General features: G+C 39.3%; 1 protein-coding gene and 1 long non-coding RNA gene across 4 annotated transcripts in view; one reads left to right on the top strand and one right to left on the bottom strand.

Annotated features, from left to right (window-relative positions):
- LOC145935755 (uncharacterized) overlaps nt 1–20,991 on the bottom strand; it is an 87,598-nt gene that overhangs the window by 35,968 nt on the left and 30,639 nt on the right. The gene's annotated exons all lie outside the window — the stretch shown is intronic.
- Nucleotides 568–20,991, top strand: part of LOC145935750 (A disintegrin and metalloproteinase with thrombospondin motifs 7) — a 45,787-nt gene continuing 25,363 nt past the window's right edge. The window contains exons 1-3 of one of the 2 annotated variants that reach the window (XM_083037340.1): nt 568–1,382; nt 8,197–8,363; nt 20,102–20,436. In XM_083037340.1, coding sequence (XP_082893466.1) covers nt 8,276–8,363; nt 20,102–20,436 — 423 coding nt within the window. In that variant the 5' untranslated portion in view covers nt 568–1,382; nt 8,197–8,275. Of the gene's footprint in view, nt 1,383–8,196; nt 8,364–20,101; nt 20,437–20,991 lie in introns of those variants that run through there. The other variant, XM_083037341.1, reaches the window with a different exon arrangement.

Raw genomic sequence — 20,991 nt, 5'->3', positions numbered from 1 at the left:
TAAACCCAGGAAGCATTTTCTCGCGTGTCTTCTGATGTTAGAACGAAGCGCTAATAAAAGAGATATGGAAGGGAATTGCGCCGCTAGGCCAATAGTCCAGAGTGATTGATCTTGACAAACGCTAAAATTGAAGCGTAACGCAAGCGTGACTCTCTATTTGAGCAATTGATGAGAAGACGACACCCATGAATAGCGCAGAATATAAGGCATTCAATAAATTCCATTATAATTCCATTTCTCTCCTCGCTCGCTGAAGAAATCAGCACATTCCCATCCATGTCGCGTAGTCCATTCCGTGACCAGTCGCATTGGATTCGAGAACGAGAAGGTACCACTTTGTAGGCTCTTGTAAAATCAGGAAGAATCCTCTCGGAGAAGCTCGCGCGAGAAGAGTCGCTCGCGAAACGGAGAAGGAGCCGCTAGAAACAAGCGAGAGAAGTAGAGGGAGACGGCAAGGCGGACGGAAGGCGACCGAAGGAGAGAGGCGTACAGAAAACGGGTCCACGGCTGGGTGGAGGAACTAGTCTCACCTAGTAGATCGCCCTGTCGCGGTGTGTGCTTTCGCGGGCGGCCGACAGACGCGAACGAGAGTAGGAGGAGGGAACCTGGTGAGTTCCCTTCTATACGCAACGCGAGAGAGAGGAAAAAAAGAGAGGCGAGAGAGCACGCACACGTATACACGAGGCCGCGAAGTGTATGCGAGTGCATTCGTGTACTATATGCATACGATTGTTGCACACATGTGTGCGCACCAGGAGGAAACGCACGTACGTGCAGAAGAAGTCGAGAAAGAGAAAAAGAAAGAGAGGAACAACGGGGGAAAGACAGAGATGAAGTGAGAAAGAGAGAAGCGAGGGAGGCAGAGAGACGGACCGTGTGTATGTACCACCAGAAGAGTGTACCAGGCTACTAGTGTTGTGACGGCGATCGTGCCCACGACTTCTCCGGCGGGCCGGCATCCGCGTTCTCTATCCGTCTATCTTTCTCCTCGTCGTGACCTCCCTGATCTCCGGCGTCACGTCGAGTTCCCTCTTCTCACCCTCTGGGACCCCCACTGGTATCTTCTTTCTCGTTGGGAAGCGAGACCCCTTCTACTCTACCCTCAATCTCGTCTCTTCTCTTCTCTTTGATCCTTAGACTCTTCTCTGTCACATTTCCTTTCTCTTCTCCGGCTTCTCGGTGCGATTCTGCGACTCCTTTACTTCCGGCCGAAAAGTGAAGACTCGAAGGAAGCGAACCAGTGCACTTCGTCACGGCCGGAGATATATACCGGAGGTGTCGTAAAGTGCGCGCGTGATCAAGCTTGGTGTCTACGCGCGCGTACGAGTGCAGGTGCTCCGGAAACACACGCCACGTGCTGCGGACGATGTCATCGCCGTTGGGTATGTGACTTGCATCGCGATATGGCGATTTCCATCATTTTTACGAGCGGCAAGCGTCGACCGCGCGACGCGAAATATCCTTCGCGAATGACATATTATGTGGACCTTACGACTTCGGCTGACGAGCACGAGTTACAACGTAGCCACGTGTTCACGCCGCATCCGCCTCGCGCGCAGAATTCCTAAGTTTATCTCCGCGATTCGTGTCATATCCACAACGGATTGTCGATGCAGAAACGCGAGTCGCCGATAAAGGTGCTAGATCACGTCAGACTGACGCCTTCGAGGCTTTAAATTAAAATAGCCGCGTGTTGCTGCCTCTTTATAGTGACTGCATATTGGTTTAATTTTATTGATTGATTTATAAAAGAGAAATGAGCATATACTTTTTTTTACTCCAAAATATGTATTTGATTTCTTTCATCAATGCGAATATATATATAATTAATGATATTGAGAATCGTAATCATTTCAAGTGAATAAGTAAAATGCATTTCTTGAAAATGCATGGCGATAAACGATCCACTCTTTCTTGCTTCTAAAGATGTAGACGATTAAAAGGTACATTAACCACGCAGCATGGATGCTCGAGTAAATCCATTCAAAAAGTAACAGATTTCCAGGTTCGCCTTTTTTACGAGATCGCCTAATTTGCTACGCGGAAAAATGTCAGCGTCGTTAACGGCCTCGTTTATCTCGCGCCAGACGAGGGAATAAAAATTGTGCGGAACTGTAGACGGCGAGCCTTTTCTTAGTGAGATGTAGGGCCTTTCTTCCGGTCGCGAATTTCATCGCGACGCGCCAAAGTATCGCGCGAAAAAATAACGCCGTCCATAAATCTCCGACGAAGAATTACGTAAACGACGTCTATCTTAAATCACGTTTGCACGTCCGCTCATAATAAACGGCTGCGAATTTTCCGACGGGAAAATCCGCGCAACGCGAATTACATTCCTCGACAGCAGGCCTTCTATTAAAACGACGTCTCGAGTGAGTCGCTGATTTATTTACAATATATATAACGAGCATTTTCAATTTACGCGTGTAGAAACACACCGATGTTACTGTGCGCGCGTAACCTTCGTAACTCGTAACATTTTATCAGCTCGATAACGCAAAGCAGTTCCCCTGACCGTATTTCGCAGGAAAAATATCAGATATTAGTAAAACGCCGGTTGTGTATATAAAATCACCGGTAATTAATCGCGTGTATATAATATACCAATACCCCTCACTCGGTTACCATTGAAAATAAGCTGACGCTCGAACGATCGCGTCCATATTATATTTATTATATTGTTCGAATCGATATTATACGCGCTTCGCGTCCTTCAATCAACTTCCATTTTTCATCGGATTAATCATTTTCCGCGAACGACAAAGATGTTTAGATTCTCACATCGGCGGCATAGTTATTCGCGAAGTCGCCCGACTTGTTTTTCTACGTTACAGAAAGCATCGCCCGAGGAAATCGTATCGCGCGTTACGGATCATCTGCGATTTTACATCGACATGTATCGCTTAATGGAGCAAATATCGTGTATTCATCGAACGGCACGCCCGCGTGCCGGATAATCATGCAATCTTAATCAGTCGTAGCTACAAATCGTATATAGCAGCGTTAGATACTGAGATTAAACGCGATCGCCGAAAATTAGTAGATATTTTTTCCACATGTGATAATACCCGCTTTAAAAATAATCGCTTAAATAAACTCTGTGATTTCGAGATTTTAAAGCCATAGCCATCCGCAAGATCCAATTTACCGCTCGTACATATATGTAATTCTCGATCATTCAACTCTCTGGCGCGGGAGAGAGCGTAATAATTAATCAAAATGGGTCAGCATCATTTGCCGAATGAAAACCCGCTATTTGCACATCGTATATACCTTTCTTACAATGCCGGATGCAGAAAAATGGACTCACTCTTACGTCATTATGTTGTTACACGTATCACGATAATGATAACCCGACAGCGGCGGTACGTCAGCGAGGTTCGAGGAGTTGCATATCAAATCGAAAGTCAACAAATTATACTGCAGTTAATGAGAGACTTGTTTCGACTTCGAAGAAAGCCACGTAATTATTAAATCGTTAAGGAGGGCCGTATACAGACGGATACATCGTTTCTCGCGATCTTGCATGAGGATAATTCTCTGATGTTCAAATTATCGTTAACACCGAGCTCGATGAAACGCGACAGTTAGTCGCATCCAGCTATAATAGCAACAATCGTTTCTGTTTCGTGGTGAGCACCGAACGGGATAAAACTTTGCACTTTCGGCAATATTAAACAATATAAACGATGCATTGACAAATTATTTTAGAAGAAAATTTCGCATATATCCATATTTAATCGCAATTACTTTCTAAAAATCATCGTTTAATCATGAAATCTTACTTATAAATTATTTGCAGGCAATGTATAAAGCACAAGCACATTCGATACTTTTATATTTAATAGTTCTTTGTAGTGTTAAAATTTCATAAATATAAAAATTATATTCTGTGACAAAAGAAATTTTGCATGATTTATATATAAAGATCTAATAAAAAAACCCTTTATGCATTTTTCACTCTGTAAACTTCCAAAGGATAATTAAGGGTCTGGAAATATTTTTATCATTGCCGCATAAATGAATAAAAGAAATGATTCATATTCTTTGCGTAAACGAGAGCAACTCATAACGCGAAAAGACAACGCGAATAAATGCATATAATAATTCCATTTTATTTAATTATTTAATTACGCAAGACGCACAAGTACTATAAAAATTTCTAGCATTTCGCGTTTAAATAAACTAATAAAAAGTTACTGCACCATAAATTTTTCATATTTCCTCCATTTTTACCTTGGTCATTGTATTTGCACTCTTAATTAAGAGTCACACGCATATTAATTTTAATCTAATAATTATGCCGTTTTTTATTCAACCATATTTCTCATTTGCAATATATATGAAAACGATTCTATTTTTTAAACATTTAAATTAATATGAAAATTTTTTGCTGAAATATTTCAAAACTTGCCTCTAAATAAGAGGCAACAAAATAAAATATTTTATGAATCATATTTTTTTTTTCTTATTTAAAACATTTTGATGTATTTCTTTAATTTTATATAATGTAACTGCCAAATTATAATAAACAATGTATTTATTATTACTGTGCATTAAAGTATTCTAAATATTTTAATAAATTTTTTTCTTTTTTTCTTTAATAAATCTTTTTTTCTTATTTTTGCAGTTTCTAAGATGTAATCTTATTTTTTTTTAAACACGGTGAGCCCACATAAAAATGATGCCAATAAATAAATAAATAAATATATATATACATATATATATATATATATATATATATATATATATAGGATATATATTATACGTTATTAATTTTAAGGGAGAAAAGAATAAATAAAAACTTTCTTATATCATTTTAATCTATCATCTGGCGAACAATAAATGTATCTTAATTCGGTGTTTTACTCTTATGCTTGAGTAAAAAAACCGGCATATAAATATTTATATTACATTCAATCGCCGATAATCCGATTTCACGATACATTATTAAAACTTATAATGACATAAATTTAATAAAAGAGTGTAATCGCCCGTTTATACTCGTGTGAAACCACTAGACCGCAGTGTTATACGCATAAATATCATTGTGCATTCTTATTTTGTAAATACGAATAAAATATCGCAATGCAAAGTATACACGATCGCTATCGTGCGGATAAAAATTTATTACCAATAAAAATTTTATTTATGAAAATTTTATTTGTTGTTTAATTTATTAAAGCTGCTCAATGAAAATCATAAGAAAACTTATTATAAAATTAATAAATTAATAATTCGAAACATGTAAATGTAGATATACTCGATATTTGATATGAAAAAGAAAGAATGCAAAAAATATTTTTTCTTAAATAATAAAATTACGAAAACGGCAATTTAATTACTATTTACAGCAGCAGTAACAATTTTATTTGACAAATTTTTTCTGTAACTTAAAATATAAATTAATTGAAATGTTTTTTGTTTGTTTTTTGAAGAGCCTAGCATTTAAAAAAAAGAATAAATAAATAAAACGTGCGTAATAACAGAAATTCTTTTGTGTATATTTTCGTGTCCAAAAATAATAAAACAAACACAGTATTTAAAAAAAATTGAAAATACAATAATAGAGCACAGAGCTACAAAGGTAAATAATAGGGATTTTTTAGATATAGAGATGAATATTAGTTGTAAATGAATAACAGGAGGGGGGGGGGGCAGAATAGCGTGTCACATAGATAACCAAAGGAAAACGTAAGTTTGTCGATAAAAGAGAGATAAGGCCTACGACAAGAATTATATAATTAAATTGTATTTCTTTATTATAAGACGTTCATTGATATTCTCACGTGTGTTTTTCCTATAGTACCAGCTTGTGCTGTTTGCCTGTTCTTTGTACATCGTATGCATTTTTCGGAGCAATATAAGTTATAATAATTAAAATAGATTCTTCGCATACCATCTCTTATTGTTAGTTAATTGTTAAAGAAATTTCGCGAACTTGTATGACAATCGTGAGATCATTCAGTTTCATAATTCCATTCGAGCTCTGAATAAATTCTCATATTAATCAAATGAATTCAAATATGTTAATTTAAAATTAAAAATTCGATAGCAATAAGCGTTAATAAAAAATAAAAAACCAAACTAACAACTAAAATGACTTTAGAATTTATTTCCTTTCTCGTTTTTCTCTTTTCACGAATTTTGATATTTTTTCACCTGTAATTATATACATTCCAACAATTACCAAAATGCATTTCCTATGATTGTTATTTCGCTTGTTTATTTTCTTAATTGTAGATTTTCTTTTCTTTCTGCGAAGAAATAAATATTTATTCAAGACGGAGCGAAACCGCCCACTTCCGTTCGAATATCAATTAGAAACATATATGCCAGATTGGGCGTCGAGTGCGTGTTTATTCGCATAGACTCACCGTCCTCTGTTACAGTCGTGCCATTAATTTAATATTGGTGTCCTCATCTCTTGTGATATTTTACAGACGCAACAATTCAATCAAGATGACGCGAGATACTTAAAACGTAGGTACGCCGCGCTTATTAATATTTCGCGGTTGTACTGTAAGTGATTATGTCTATTACTGACGCGACAGACAATCATCAAGTATACGGCTATATCTGATTGCTTGTAATTTACACTTCGCAACGTTTGCAAACTTACTTTAAAAATAAGGGCAAATTTACAACAGCGTCAATTACCACTTTAAACTTTAATACTTCGCGATGCTAAACTTTGAAATACAAATTATAATGTAGTGTAATGTTTTTGTTCATAATATTACGCTTCTATTTCTACAATGTTACGATGTAGTTGCGTTTATTATTAATTTCAAATAACATTAAACTTTAAATTTGCATAGAAAACACTATAGAAAATACTACGACGAAAACGTTAGATATTAAATTAGATATTAAACGTTTAGATATTAAATTAATTACGTACACAAATCTTTTTAAGACTCTTCTTAAAATAAATTTGACTTTACTTTTATAATTTTCTTTTCAACGATTGTTAAAAAAACATGTGTTTTTATCTCATTCAATATCATTGGATCGAGAAAAAGGATGTCGACAAATATTTATTGATAGATGTCCATTCCCGTGCTTGTACATGCAAAGTCTATTTGCGTTCAAGTTGACAGATACTCCCGCAAAGCTAATTACCAATTCCGCATCACATTAATGGACTTGCTTTGGTGTTTTCTCCCACCCAACCTATTATCCCAGCTACAAACCTTTTCTGCGCTTTCACGAAACATCTAGTTTGGTTTTAATGTGGAAGTGTCTCTCTTGAAAAAAAAAAAACAAAAAAAAATAAAATACAAACCACTCTTGTAGATTAAGCAGCTTATGCGACGCGGTACCACCACATTCGTGCATTTCGTCGAATCTATTATAAAATCCGAACTTTATAGTTGATATTAATTAACTAGTTATTAAAAAAAACTATACGACATTAGATGAGTTGTTCTTGTCGCGAAAATAGAGTTATACCTGCAAATGTTGACGTTCTCTGCGCCTGGCCGAAATTATAATAGCTATTTTAAGCGACTTAGCATATTTGTAAAATTTTCAATAAGCATCCATCGATATCGTCGTAATTTAGATCGCATTTTCGATGGGAGCTATGATGCTATTGTCCGCGAGAAATATAAGAGTCACATCCCGAGTCGAGCTCTGGTTTTAGCACGGGTAAAAGAATTCAGTGGTTTGTTGGGCTCGATCGTCGGCATGGTATGGTTGAACGAATTCCAATTATCGTAACTACGGAGCGTCGCCACAAAACGACCCTGAAACAGCTCGGTAGCTTGACGTGCCCGAGAAAATCGTGCGAGAAGCGTTATACTCGAAAATAAGCCTCGCGCGCAGAAAATATGAGACGAAACTGATTGCCTTATCGCATCCTCTCATTCGTGAAATTTTTTATCCGCACAAAGTGGACAAAGAATAGAGAAACATCTTACTCTTTTCATTCTCGTAGAATGCCATAAAATTCTCATTTCGCTTCTCTTTCAAGCTATAAAAATTTTTCCGTCAGGCCACGATTAAAGAGAGTTTAATTAAGTACTTTTTTATGGATTACCTTCCTACGATTTGCGCGCGTACGTAACCGGAACATCCATTAAACTCAACAAAGCTTTAATTTGTAACTTAAATCGCGGAAGTGATCCATTTGCTATGTAATGAGAAAATTTAATGAGAAATTCATGCTGCGGTCACATGTGCGTGTTCCAGAATAAAGGGGAACTTCAAGAAGACATCAAGGAGACCGCGTTTCGTTTTAGCAAGAAATAAGTTCGATTCAGTGCCAATCATGCGGTATCTATTATCCGTGCTCCAGGTTCTAATCGTCGTGGTGCAACCCAATCTCGAAGCCCGTCAACGTGTACCTAACGTCAGAGGTGAGTTTTGTACAAACATATAGCCTTGTGTGTGCTTATTGTTACATTGTCGTATCAATCATTTTTGATTTAGTATAATATTGCAACCTTGTTCGATCATTTTGATTTAACCGCAACGATATAGAAAAATGATGCTGAACTCGATATTGATTATCTTTCTAATATCGAGACTTTTTTTCGTGAATTAATTCGATAAGAAATTTGATTTAAACCGAAAAAAAACGATAATTCCGTCAAGCAGACTCGATTCACATGCAGTCTCACGTCCACTTTCTCGAGTTTCTTCGACTCATATGAAAACTGGCCGCGGCGGGTTCTCGAGCAGAAGCCTTACCTTTGCGGGACCGCGATCCTATTAAGAGTAGGAGCGAGTCGTACAATATAAGCGCGATGCTGGATTTTGCAAGCGACAAAGCGGAGAAGAGAGGAAGAAATGGAATAGCAGAAGGAATCGGACGCGCAGTTCCTCCTCCAGCGAGATGTGCCGTAAAATGCTAATTCGCGACTTATTTATACGTCGAGACAGCTTAATGGCTGTTAAAGGCTCATGCTGATTTTTAATTATGTCGATAAATATATATTTCGAGTGTGTGTTGTGCGGTAGTGACTTAGGCCGTTATTTGGCTCCGTAAATTGATTGTCATCCTATAATGCTCGAGATGCGACACATGAATATCGTACCCGGTTTCGTCATTCGCGATTTCGCTGATGGCGATCTTATCGGGGATGGCCAAACGCGAAGCCACCGGCTGGCATACGGCCAATCGACATAACTTTTAGCGCTGCTTCTGACATGCTGTACCATGCGAGAAATGCTGATTCCGCGAAGCTGCAATGTCGATGTTTGCAAAGTCCGCTAGTCTTAAAGCAATTCGAAAATGTTAAATGTGTGTAGAAATCAATATAATATAGCTGATAGATTCAGATTTCGCGCGATGCAGTTTATCCTAATGAAAACAGATACGTATATTTATTTACGACACGATAAAGCGCAATGCCTTGTAAGATGAATATTTTCATACGTACAACGTCAAAAATCGAATATATTGAAATATTAAATGTTGCAACTAGAAATATATGGTCTTGTCATAGTCTGGAATGTCTTAAGCGCCATTTACGCGATCTACTTACGTCGAATCGTTTGTCAACCGTGTATCCAGGAGTACGACATGTCGGAGTGATGGATGCGTTCTTTCTTTCTCGAGCTCCGATCGTTTTAAACCGTACGTTCGACCGATAGACGAAACCCTTTCACTGCGAGTTACTTGGTTAACATCGAGCGCTTACTCGGAGACAAAAGTCCTCTGACATGGTGACGCATGAAGACGAATGTCACGAGCGGGAAAATAAACAAAAAAGGCGAACGAGGCAACTAAATACAAAAACGTCGGCGAGCTTCGAAAGACAATAAACCAAGGAGAGAAGTAGTCTCAGCTCGACGTCATATATGCATGAAAATCCTCAAGTCCTTTTCAATGTAGATCGCCGTCGTCAGTAGCCTTCCCTAATGAGGCCGGCCACTAGTAAATATTTATTCGTTTCGTGGGGCGAGGAAAACAATGCGCGAGACGTCGAATTACAAGACTGAGAAAGAAAAAGGGAAAGAGAAAGAGAGAGAAACGTGCCGGACGTGCCGTTTTAAAATTACCTTCTCGTTAGGGGGTAGTTATTATGATCAGGGAAAATTACACGCCACGCGCGCGGAGGACTTGTTTACTGAACGCCGTGGCCTGAAACTCCAGGCCGAGCAACTGACAAGGGTAATTTGTCCGGCTCGCAATAACCACCGGCGTCTCTCTTTGGCGATTGCGGAATTATTAACTCGCCGGCGGTAACGTAATGACGAGACATTAGTGCGGCTTGCGCCTCATCGCGTCCATTACTTTTCTCTTTCTTTCTTCTCTCTTTTCTTTATCTCTTTTAAATTTGGAAATTAACTGCCATATATATCAATATAAAAGAAAGAAATTATTGCTTCATTCGCGATCGCGTTCCCGATGAAGCGAAAAAATCCTACAGAATCGACGAGAAATAAATTTGTCAAACCGGGATAAACCACTGCGGACATATGTTGCAATAGAAACAGGACAACGTTTCATTCTGAACCGTAGAAGCGTAATCAATTTGAGAGCGTTCTTTCAAAATATCCCGAGTGCGTTTACCAACCTTCATAAAAATCACTCGCAAATATGACGTATGTCTTCGCCACTTCTGTCTTTGTCTACATACGTCAAGTTGTGGCTGCCGTATGCAATCAATTTTTCGATTGTGAAAATATATTTGATCCTGCCTCTAGCCACCGATTTAGATCAGTATGGACTGTTTGAAATTGGTTTCCCCGGGATTGAATATATGGAATCATAAAATCGTTTAGGCAAACCAATTGGAATACATATAATTGTTCAGAGTAACCCAATTTAAATGTCAGCTACGCTCGTTACAAATCCTAACATTTGTTATATCGAAGCAATATCTGAATTTTCACCATATAAAAAAAAAACAATTCAAAATAGTCTAGCGCGAGATCCTGATAAAGCAAATTGACAAATGACACAAACAAATATATGCTCGGATATTTAAACAAAAATTTCAACCGTTTCAGCACGTAAAATAAAACGCCTAGGATCAAACAAAATATCATAATTCCGAGACATTAGGCCGTCAAGAAATTTACGTATTCTTTTTATCTTCTGGCGGAAATCATGGACCTGCGATGGCGCCAAACGTCCGCAAAATCGACAACGACGACGAGGAGGAGAAGAGCGCCAGAGTAAAATCAACACGACGAGGCGCCCGAACACGTTGAAAAATTGCCCGCTCGTTCGCCGCATAAATGCGCACGGACGGCGTGGGCGTCGCGCATATAAATGTATTGTATATGTATAATATATCAGTGGCAGCACATATCATAGTATACTATGTGCACATAAGAGTGCAGCGCGGCGACGCTTTCAAACGCACCTGACAGAGACACGCGGGTGTATACACGTGCGCGGGCGAACGCGTGGGCAAACGCTGTCAATGGACCCTGTCTCTCTCTCTCTCGCTAGATTTCTTTCTCCCCTGCGTTTTCGCTTCGCCAGGTTTTGATATCTCTCGGACAAGATGATGACGCACAGTGTGCGATAGAGCGAGATGAAAGGTAACTCGCGTATGCACCTGAAAACGTGCGAAATGCGAAAAAGCATTGCAATGTAAGTTACAATTACGTCGCGTCGCGCGTAGGCACGTCAATGACAACGATCTCCGATGTCGGGAACATCGATTTGTTTTTGGTTCGAATATCGCAAAGTTGTTCGATTCGGTTGTCTGGGTGTCCTGGTTGTCTTTAATAGCTGATCGTAAATTTGCATAATTTGCGTCGCAAAAGTATGATAATACCGATGATGTAAATTTCAAATAAAAAAGCTACGAGGCAAATGGAAACATGAAAATATGAAAATAACGTATCTTTTATCACACACTCTTATGATAATGATGTTTTTGGTTCAAATGTAAACTACGCGTGTGTTGAAATCACTTGCAAAACTTGAAGTCTTTTTTGCGGGAGAGTATAAAAATAAAAGAATTGCTCTCTTCATTAACATCAAAATAAAATTTAAATGAACAATGATCAAGTTTTTCTGTTGTAACTTCACGGCTAGTTCTTTCTATTCTTATTAACATATTGCGATGTCTATTATAAATGTCTATTATAAATAAAATATACGAAAAAGGTCAACTGCATCGAATCCCTCGTATGCGTATCCCTTTTATCTCCGTTTAACATTCATAATATAAATCATAAGAGAATTGTGCATGTATATACCGACACAAGAGAAAGATTCAATGGGCGATACGTAATGCAAACATTGCCTCGTAGCCGGCCATTATGACAGGTACAGCGACGACCCTGCTTGTGACTTAACGTGCGATATTGTGCCCAGATGCGTTAGGTGCATCTATCTCTCTGTAAGATAATAAATTGCGGACATAACCAGCCATTTACTTTAGTACACTTATTCCCTGTGGCCGTATGCTACATGGACGTGCCGCCTTATCTCGGTAATCATTTCTGCGGAACAAGAACTCCGGAGATATTTCTCTCAAGAACCGTCACGGTTCTGATACAGTGCCGGCGCATCGCGAGAATCCAGACATTTCCTGTAACTTACTGTATACTTGTTGCCCTTTATCTAAATCCACGAGTCACGAGCGACAGCGCGACAACAAAGATCTGGTTTATTGGAGGAGTAAAACTTTAGATGCCGGTTTTATAAGAGGCTGCCGCCGTGGAAGTACCGATTTAAGATTTATTTCGAGCGCGATGCGGAATCCACTCGCAATATTTGATGATCTCATAAATACGAAAACGCTTTAAAGAGAGAAAGAGAAGAGAAAGACAGAGAGAGTGAGAAACATTGAGGAAACGTTGGTTCGATCAACACTTGGTTTCCGGTGAAATTTCTCACTCGTGTCACGTTCGTGGAGCCTCTAAAGTCTCAAATTAAATCTGCTGTGCGTAAAATTGCAAGCGCGGCTGTTAATTCATCTCTTCGCGTATCCGGAGGACGAAATATACGACGCCGCAGTTTGCGCTAGTGCCGAACAGATGATTCCGCGCATCGCACGATCTCTCTATTCCCCGTGGAACGCAGGGAGGACATGGTCGTCGGCGAGGAAGTCGTGTGCCATCGGCACGTGAGAAATTTCCCTGCGTCGTCCGACTTGACATCGCCGTCGCTTATCGAACGTGTAAACTACCTGCCACTGTGTCTTCCGGCCGGGACAGTGCAATAACGGACTTCAACGGATTTCCCTGGGGCTGCCGAGTTACGATATCTCTCACGATAGAAACGATGAACTCCTCGCGGAGAGAGCCGAAGACGACGGACGAAGCCGCTTTGATAAACTTTGTATATTACACCGCAGCGTTACGAGTTGTGCAAGACGAATGAGCTGCGTTGTATTTATTAGCCGTGATACGAATAAGCAAACTCGCTTTCTAGAATCAAAGTCGTGGCGTTTCATCGACACGGACGAATATCCGCAGAACGTGCAAGTACCCGTGGGTGAGGAGAGCTCGGAATATCTCTCGAAAAGGATCACTCCTGCAACATGCTCCACAGCGGTCCCGCGTGGGTTTTATTCGTTATTACTGATCGGCCCACGCTCTCGACAGCATCTTCGTCCTGTCTGCCCCCGCAGGTGCGAATCAGTCAGTCTTCTCTCATACAAAGTATACGCCACTCTCGCTAAATGGCGAAATAATAATAGTTACTGCCTCTGGCGGCGGCTACGGGAGGAGGAGATCGTTTCGCGTTCGCGACCTTATAGTTGGCTGCGCGCGTAAATCACGAGAAAATATCGTTCGGAAAACCGATCGGCAAGGTGCTACTTTCCCTCCTCTTCTGGGAGCAAAGTCTTCGTTCGGTGAAGCCTTGAATTATTTTGATCAATGAAACTGCGCCTCGTGAATTACTACCAGCCAATTACTCTAGATATTTGCATATTTTAATGTATACATCTTTTACAGATATAGAAATATTTATTATATATAATAGAATATATATATTATATAGAATATATTATATATATTTTATAAAAATATTTATGTTTTAACGTTGAGACAATTTTTATATCATTGACTTTTCGCGACATTCACTGATCAATCTTTGTATTCGCTTCAAACGTAAAAAATATCGTACATGTAGCTATTTAAACGAAAGATTGCGCATCGAGAGTATCGCGCCGCGTTTAATCTGTATCCACCCACGCGCGAGCATCGGTCCAGCGACGACGGCGGCATTGAGGAATAATCCTATATCCGGCGATACACGAATACAGGCCACAGGTGCAGTCCACCGATCCGCAAAAATTCAATTCAATTAATCACGAGTCGGCGTTATCGCGCAGATTCCTCAAAGACCAATCGACGCGTATCTGTTCGAGCGCGACCGAGTCGCGCACTTGAAGCGGCGCGAACAAATTTGCGCGCGAGCGCCAGTGCAATGCGGCTAAATTAACGGGGGCACGGACAATAATTAAGTTGCACCGCTGGTGATTAATCGTCGTCTCCGGTCGACCTAACTACATTTCATCCCGAGCTAGGCCGCGCGACGAATATCGCCGTACAATATATGTATACACGTGTTTCATTATACAGCAATCGGGGAAATTAAACGCTGAGACGTCACGAACCTAAAGTGATGAGGGAAATCATCGCGCAAACGACCATTCTTCGAATGATTATACCGCAAATGTGCTTCGGATATTGCGTTTAACGACCTCCATTATAATAGTAACGATCGGTAGGTACAGCTGCTTTTATATGTACTTTGGGCAAATTAGTATCGAGCGCGTATTTATTGCGATAGTATCCGGCACGAACTTTGCTATTACTCATTATTTCGCTTTATCGACTATTTGTTAAAGTTGTTTCGAATCAGATATCGAAATGTATAATTTCCATAATAATTGCAATTATAATTAATTGGTATAATATATATTAAGGATTCTCATAATTAATTGCAATAATATTAGAATGTATGTCTGAAACATAAACGTATCTCAAAATGCTACACACTGGTATTTGTTATGATTTTACCATAGCAACACATATAGAATTATGTTAATCAAGTAAATTTCTACCGCTTAAAATATCTTTATTTGAAGAGATGCATCGAGATGATTCATCGTGTTTCTGTGAAAATCAAGCGAGGCAATGCCCAGACGATTTGTCAGCCGGCTCAGGTAAATTCTTTAATGACCGCCTATTGATCTCATTTGATCGCGAGGATAAACCACAAGTGCCGCATTAACCGCATCCGCGGGAACCTTGGGCGCGGCTTGTTTAATCAAAGCTATCTTGTTCGTCGTAAAAGCGAGACCAGCTGTTGTGGCTCGATAGTATGGTAAGCGCGACGAGTTTCGAGGCATACAGTGCAACGTTTGTATAAAATCGGACAGCGATGTACTCTGCACCCCTCGGATTTTCGAGAATACACTGTTGTTCAAGAACCATCTTGATTGGCTGCGCGTGAAACGCTGTACGCTAGCTTTTCAACTAATCGCTAGCTTTTCAACTAATTCGCCGAACTGAAATACGTCGGATGTTAAATTTTGCAGATCTGATGAACGTGTCTAATTACGTGCCCTCGATTTCCGCGAAGCAATGTCGCAGTAGCTGGTAGAAGTTTATACATTCGTATATTTTATATTTAAAATTCTCCCTTCGTTTATCTCTCCCTTTAACATTTTATATTACATCCATGATATCGTATTAAATCATGATTTTTTGGAAGGGATAATTCTGGAAGGGAGAAACATTGAGTCTCTAAGTTGAAAGTGAATTAATTATTATTATATAATGATTGGGCATTCTCTTTTTAATTCCAACATTTAAGAAATTATATTGCCGGCAAAGATTAAAATTTTAGAAAAACTCCTAAATATTTAAAAGCTAAAATAAAAAATAGCGAGCTACATTTAACAAACAAAACCTTTAACCGGCGACACCGACAGTTCACATAATTTATTCTTCCTTCCGCATAAGACTCAGCGTACAAGTAAATTTACTCTGCATCACTTACACCGAATTTAACATAAATGTCGCCGTGAGTCGAAAGCGGTGTCAACTTTCGACGTCGTAAAATTAGCGATTAGATCGACCAGGCCAGAAACTACGGCGATGATTCAAGCCGAACGATTACGAGAGACTCGTACTAGAGAGACACTACATCTCCCATCTCACTGTGTAGCTCGGTTATATTTCTGCGTATCGTAACGGCTTTAATGAATTCGATAAGTAGGTATATGCTAATGGGGGCAGACGTATGAGAGGGCGGCAGAGGAGAGGAGGCCCATTCTTGCGGGACTGGCGATGGCCTGCGAGATGGACCCGGGAGTGAGTCATCTCGAAGGAACTGGTTTCTACCGTAATACCTAGGTATCGCCGATAAAGAATCATTCCGACGCCTAATAACTTTGACTGCTGCGCCTCCGCGATTCGACCATGACAATCCGTAAAACCATGAAACCGGAATCGAAATCGCGATTATATTCGCGTCCTTTCCATCTGGGAAAGCGAAGACACAATGATAAACTTTCGTCGTATTGCAGATATAAAAATCTCGTGTGACGAAGATAGAATTCAAAAATAGACTTTCCCTAGCATATATACACCTATGTACATATGTATAATATATAATTCTATATAGATCACTTGTCATCTAAATAGAAAGCTGTGTCTAATTCTATCCATGTCCGTATATGTCTGTCAATCTATTTGTATATATCTGATCGTACTCTATTTCCCTAAATCGAAATTTTGGATTACCTATGTTACGAGAACGGAACGCGCGTGCGTCGATCATATACTTCCTTATTGATCGCAGCCACGAGGAGAACGGCGGAAGACGAATGTTTTATCGATTAGATCGTAGCAACGTCAATCTTCGCGTGAACGTGAAGTAAGCCGACGATACTGACGAAGTACAGGACACCGGTTTGGATCAACGAACGATGGTAGGCGGACAAGCAGTGCAACGATAAATTACGTTATATCGGACATACGAAATGCCTTGCGTATCAGCCGTGCCATCGGCTCCTGAATTATCGCGTCGATCTGCAATACGGGATATTTCCATACGCGCGGATTCCCATAAATTCTACGAGAGGGTCGATCTTTCGGTTACCTCTAAATCTGTCAGAATTCTTATGCACAACGAAACGAAACGCGGTTTCTTCCCGAGAATCGAGAGACCGCACACACAAATATCGCACACCGATTAATCGTTTTGGCAGTCGCATTTTTTCCTTATATCTCGCAATCGTACATTTTAGAGATACATACAAGTATATCCCAATTTTTATTATATTTATGTGTTATTAAATAAAATTTAAAATTATTATCTACAAAGCCTTTTAGCGAGAAGTATATTCTCATTTTACTTCATTCTCGCAAAAAGATCCAACCGCCGGAAAGTTAACTGTTGGCAGGTAAGAGTGGCCAATTAATAACTCGCTGCATAAGTCGCGTATAATTACGTTAACCCGGGACAGCGTGCATCATCAATTATACGCAATTTAAAGCCGTGGTAGTGGCAACATAGTGTGCCGTATACATATATCTGACGTAGAAACGAGCCGCGACCGTGTGTGCACCGAGACATTTACAGTAGATACAGCCTGTTGGGAGGTCCGAGTATCTCCATCCGACATCCCCACCTGTAGTTAACCCCGACCAGCTTAAGAAGCGTAGCCATTGGTCGCCCCACCATTTTTCAGACTTTAATGATAATGGGATAATGATGATTACACCGTTCAACTACCTGCACTAGACGGCACCTCTCTCTCTCTCTCTCTCTTTTCCCTGTCTCTCTCGTTTTGTCCATCTATTTATCTAACCGCCTCCTGGCAATCGCCGTCAAGAAAGCGCGGAAAGCGAATAGATTGATCCCTGTGTCTCTCGTCAAGGCGACTTAAAGCCTCACGTTTTCATCTCGAATTAGCCTGAAAACTGCTTCGAGAGACGCAGCAAGATAAAATTTAATACCCGCGATTATAGAATGCAATTAACAGTTATGCATTTTAATATAATGACCAGCACTAATTTTTCAAAACAAGGTATTAATAACTTACACACCGTGCTCTTTTTTTTCGCAATTTATACGCAATATCATAATAAAGTGCATGTAACACCGTAAATGGTTTCGTTCACCTTGAAGACTCTGTATCACGAGGCAATATATCATAGCCGAGGCACGAATACATATCACATTAAATACTTAAACAAAATAAAATTTTATAGATTTTTAGATGCCGCCAATAATAAACCGCGTTAGATAAACGATGCTTCGTTGTGACTGTATATTAGGTTTATAGATTACATCGGGGAGGCTCGGCTAACCAATAATCTGATTACTATTTAATTGATTATTAATGTGCAGATGAAATTAACCGATAAATGGTGTAAATCATCACCAAGCTATAGAGAACCACCCACTGCATTCTCGTTCGCGCGTTTCGATTGCGTTCACGTAAAACATCGCCCGACATTTCATGGCTTTAAAGCGCGACGGCGAGAAAACCATTAACCGCAGAAACTATTAGGCACAGACTGCCGAGAGCAGTACACGCCAATAACATACACCTACGTTTCAGCCGTAATCTTACGAGGTTTTGCAGAATTACGTAAGACGTATAGAAATATTTAAGGTTGTCCCTTTTCCGCCCGTGATACTTTGCTCTTTAATAAGTTAATAACTCATATCTAATGTCGTCAAAAATATACGCTTCGTTAGATTTAATTTATTCAACTATGCAATAACTGCTAGTCGCATACCAATGTGCAGGGTGATTCTGATTTACTATCTACAATCACCCCTTCTGACTTTTACGTAGATAAATAATTTTTTTATATACATATATATTGTATATAATAATTAAATTATTTTATTCAAATTTTTTATTTCTAATTTTAGAAATCGCGATGAGTTTAATTTGGATAAATTGCTAATAACTTCTAGTAGGGAAAATGTTAAAAAATACAAAACCAGGCGTCTTCCGCAGAGACGATGCTCGCCGTTGGCATGCAGACGGGACCATAACAACGCTGTCAAGCGGCTCTTATATGAAGACACATTGCCGCAGTTGAATCGCGTCTGCGTTCTCAACTGCGTGTTTTTCTTTTTATTCACCATGCACAGAGGTTAACTACAATTATTCCATTAAACGTTAGATCATCGGTAACAATAGTCAAGAATAGAAACGGTCAATCGATAAGTTGTGGTCACTGATTCTATACTATCGATGCGATTTCGTGTCGTTAGCTTAAAGCATAATTTGACCTTGCAAGTAAAAAAGTTTTCGAAAATCAAAGAAAAAATCGAAGATCATTGCAAAATATTACTATGAACGAATACACCACAATTGGCCGATCGATCATTATCACTTTGTAGCTGTAAATTCGCTCTGATACAGACCTCTCATTCTTAAGTCGCGTAAGTTACACGAGAGGCTTAGATCCATTCGTTCCGAGGCATTAGCTAGCAATGATCTTACCTCCTTGGCTCAAAGCTTTGTCGTTCAAGATCTCGCGTCACAATGAAAAATTAGACGTATGGAAGAAATCCGACCGGTTGACTTTGTATTCAGTCATCTATCTCGTCGGCAATGGCAGTGCTTAAAGACGTTAATCGAATGGAACAATCAGCATTTAAACGCGCATGCTAAATCTATTACAAATTATTGCACCAGGTTTACGGTGCGTAACTGTAGTACGCATGTTTCACTACTGTGTTATCACAAGAAGGATCAGCCGCTTTTCATTTTCCGGCCCTCTCCAAGAGACATCTAAGCAATCAGAACGCTTCGTACATGCACGCGAACGAGTATCCAACTTTTACGAGTCTGCTCATTTGCATGTAATATAATAAACATTACGTTTCTATCACCTGAACAAAATTATCAACAAATACTCGATAAATACGGCATATTATTCGGTAACAAATCGACAAAAAGTTTTGTAACAAAAATAATATTAAATGAAATTTGTGTAAAGCTGAAGGCAAATATATATATATATTTTTTTTATATCTCTTTATGCACTATAACATAGAAATACTTATAAAAACTATAGTTATAAAAATTCGGCTGTTAAAAGCATCGTAGAAAGAATTAAAAATCGTGACAAAGACACTCTTTGCGATATTAATTTTTCTCATATTATACAATCGACTATGTTTCTATGTTTTCAGGAGTATACACTTTACAGCAACACTTACACGATCACGAGATTGTAATACCACGGAAGGTGAATCACCGAGGCGACTTCATTTCGCATAATGTTACTCATCATCATCACGAGGACGGGCCAATCGTTCATTATCGAGTGACAGTGGCTGGTAACGAGTACCACCTCGAACTGACAGCTACCGATAACTTCATTGGTCGCGCGATGGTTGTGGAAAGGCGGAAGCGAGATCTGCACGTCCGCAGCCCGGCGAAAAGTCAGGGCAGCAAATGTCATTATCGGGGATTTATTAAGGGCCATCGGAATTCCCGTGTCGCCCTGTCTGCCTGCGACGGTCTGGTGAGTTACACTTTCGATTTTTCAAGTCGCGTTTGCGCAGACTAATATTTGCAATCACGGTCGCAATCGATAGTCGAGAATCTAACATTTATGAGAAATTGTCTCCCAATCTAATTTAATTAACGTGATTCAATTTTATTGTAATTCATTGTCAGTATAAAAATAAGGAGAAAAATTATAACAAATCGTTATAAAATATAAAGTTATAAGTATAAAGTACTTTTTTAAATTTTATTTACGGCAAATAGAGAAACTAATTGTTTAAGTAAATTACACGCGGAGAGATCATTTATATGCTCCGTGATACAACATAATGTAATATGTCGAATCGCATTTAGAAACTTAAAATGGAACGAGCGAAGTTTGAAATGATATAAAGTGGAAAGTGCGATTGAATCGTCAGCTCTGCAATTTGCAGACGGGAGGCAACTTTCCTGTTGCGCTAATACATTCGCCGTGACTCGGAACTGCATAAAGAGTATAACGAGAGATAAAATCTGCACTGTCGACGACTGTCGAGCATTAACCGTTCATATATACGAACGAGGATCGAGA

This window comes from Prenolepis imparis, unplaced genomic scaffold, assembly GCF_030444845.1.
Source record: "Prenolepis imparis isolate NDT839.2.m4 unplaced genomic scaffold, iyPreImpa1.0 SCAF_4, whole genome shotgun sequence".
Classification (NCBI taxonomy): Eukaryota; Metazoa; Arthropoda; class Insecta; order Hymenoptera; family Formicidae; genus Prenolepis; species Prenolepis imparis.
This window is presented reverse-complemented; position numbering and strand designations above follow the sequence as displayed.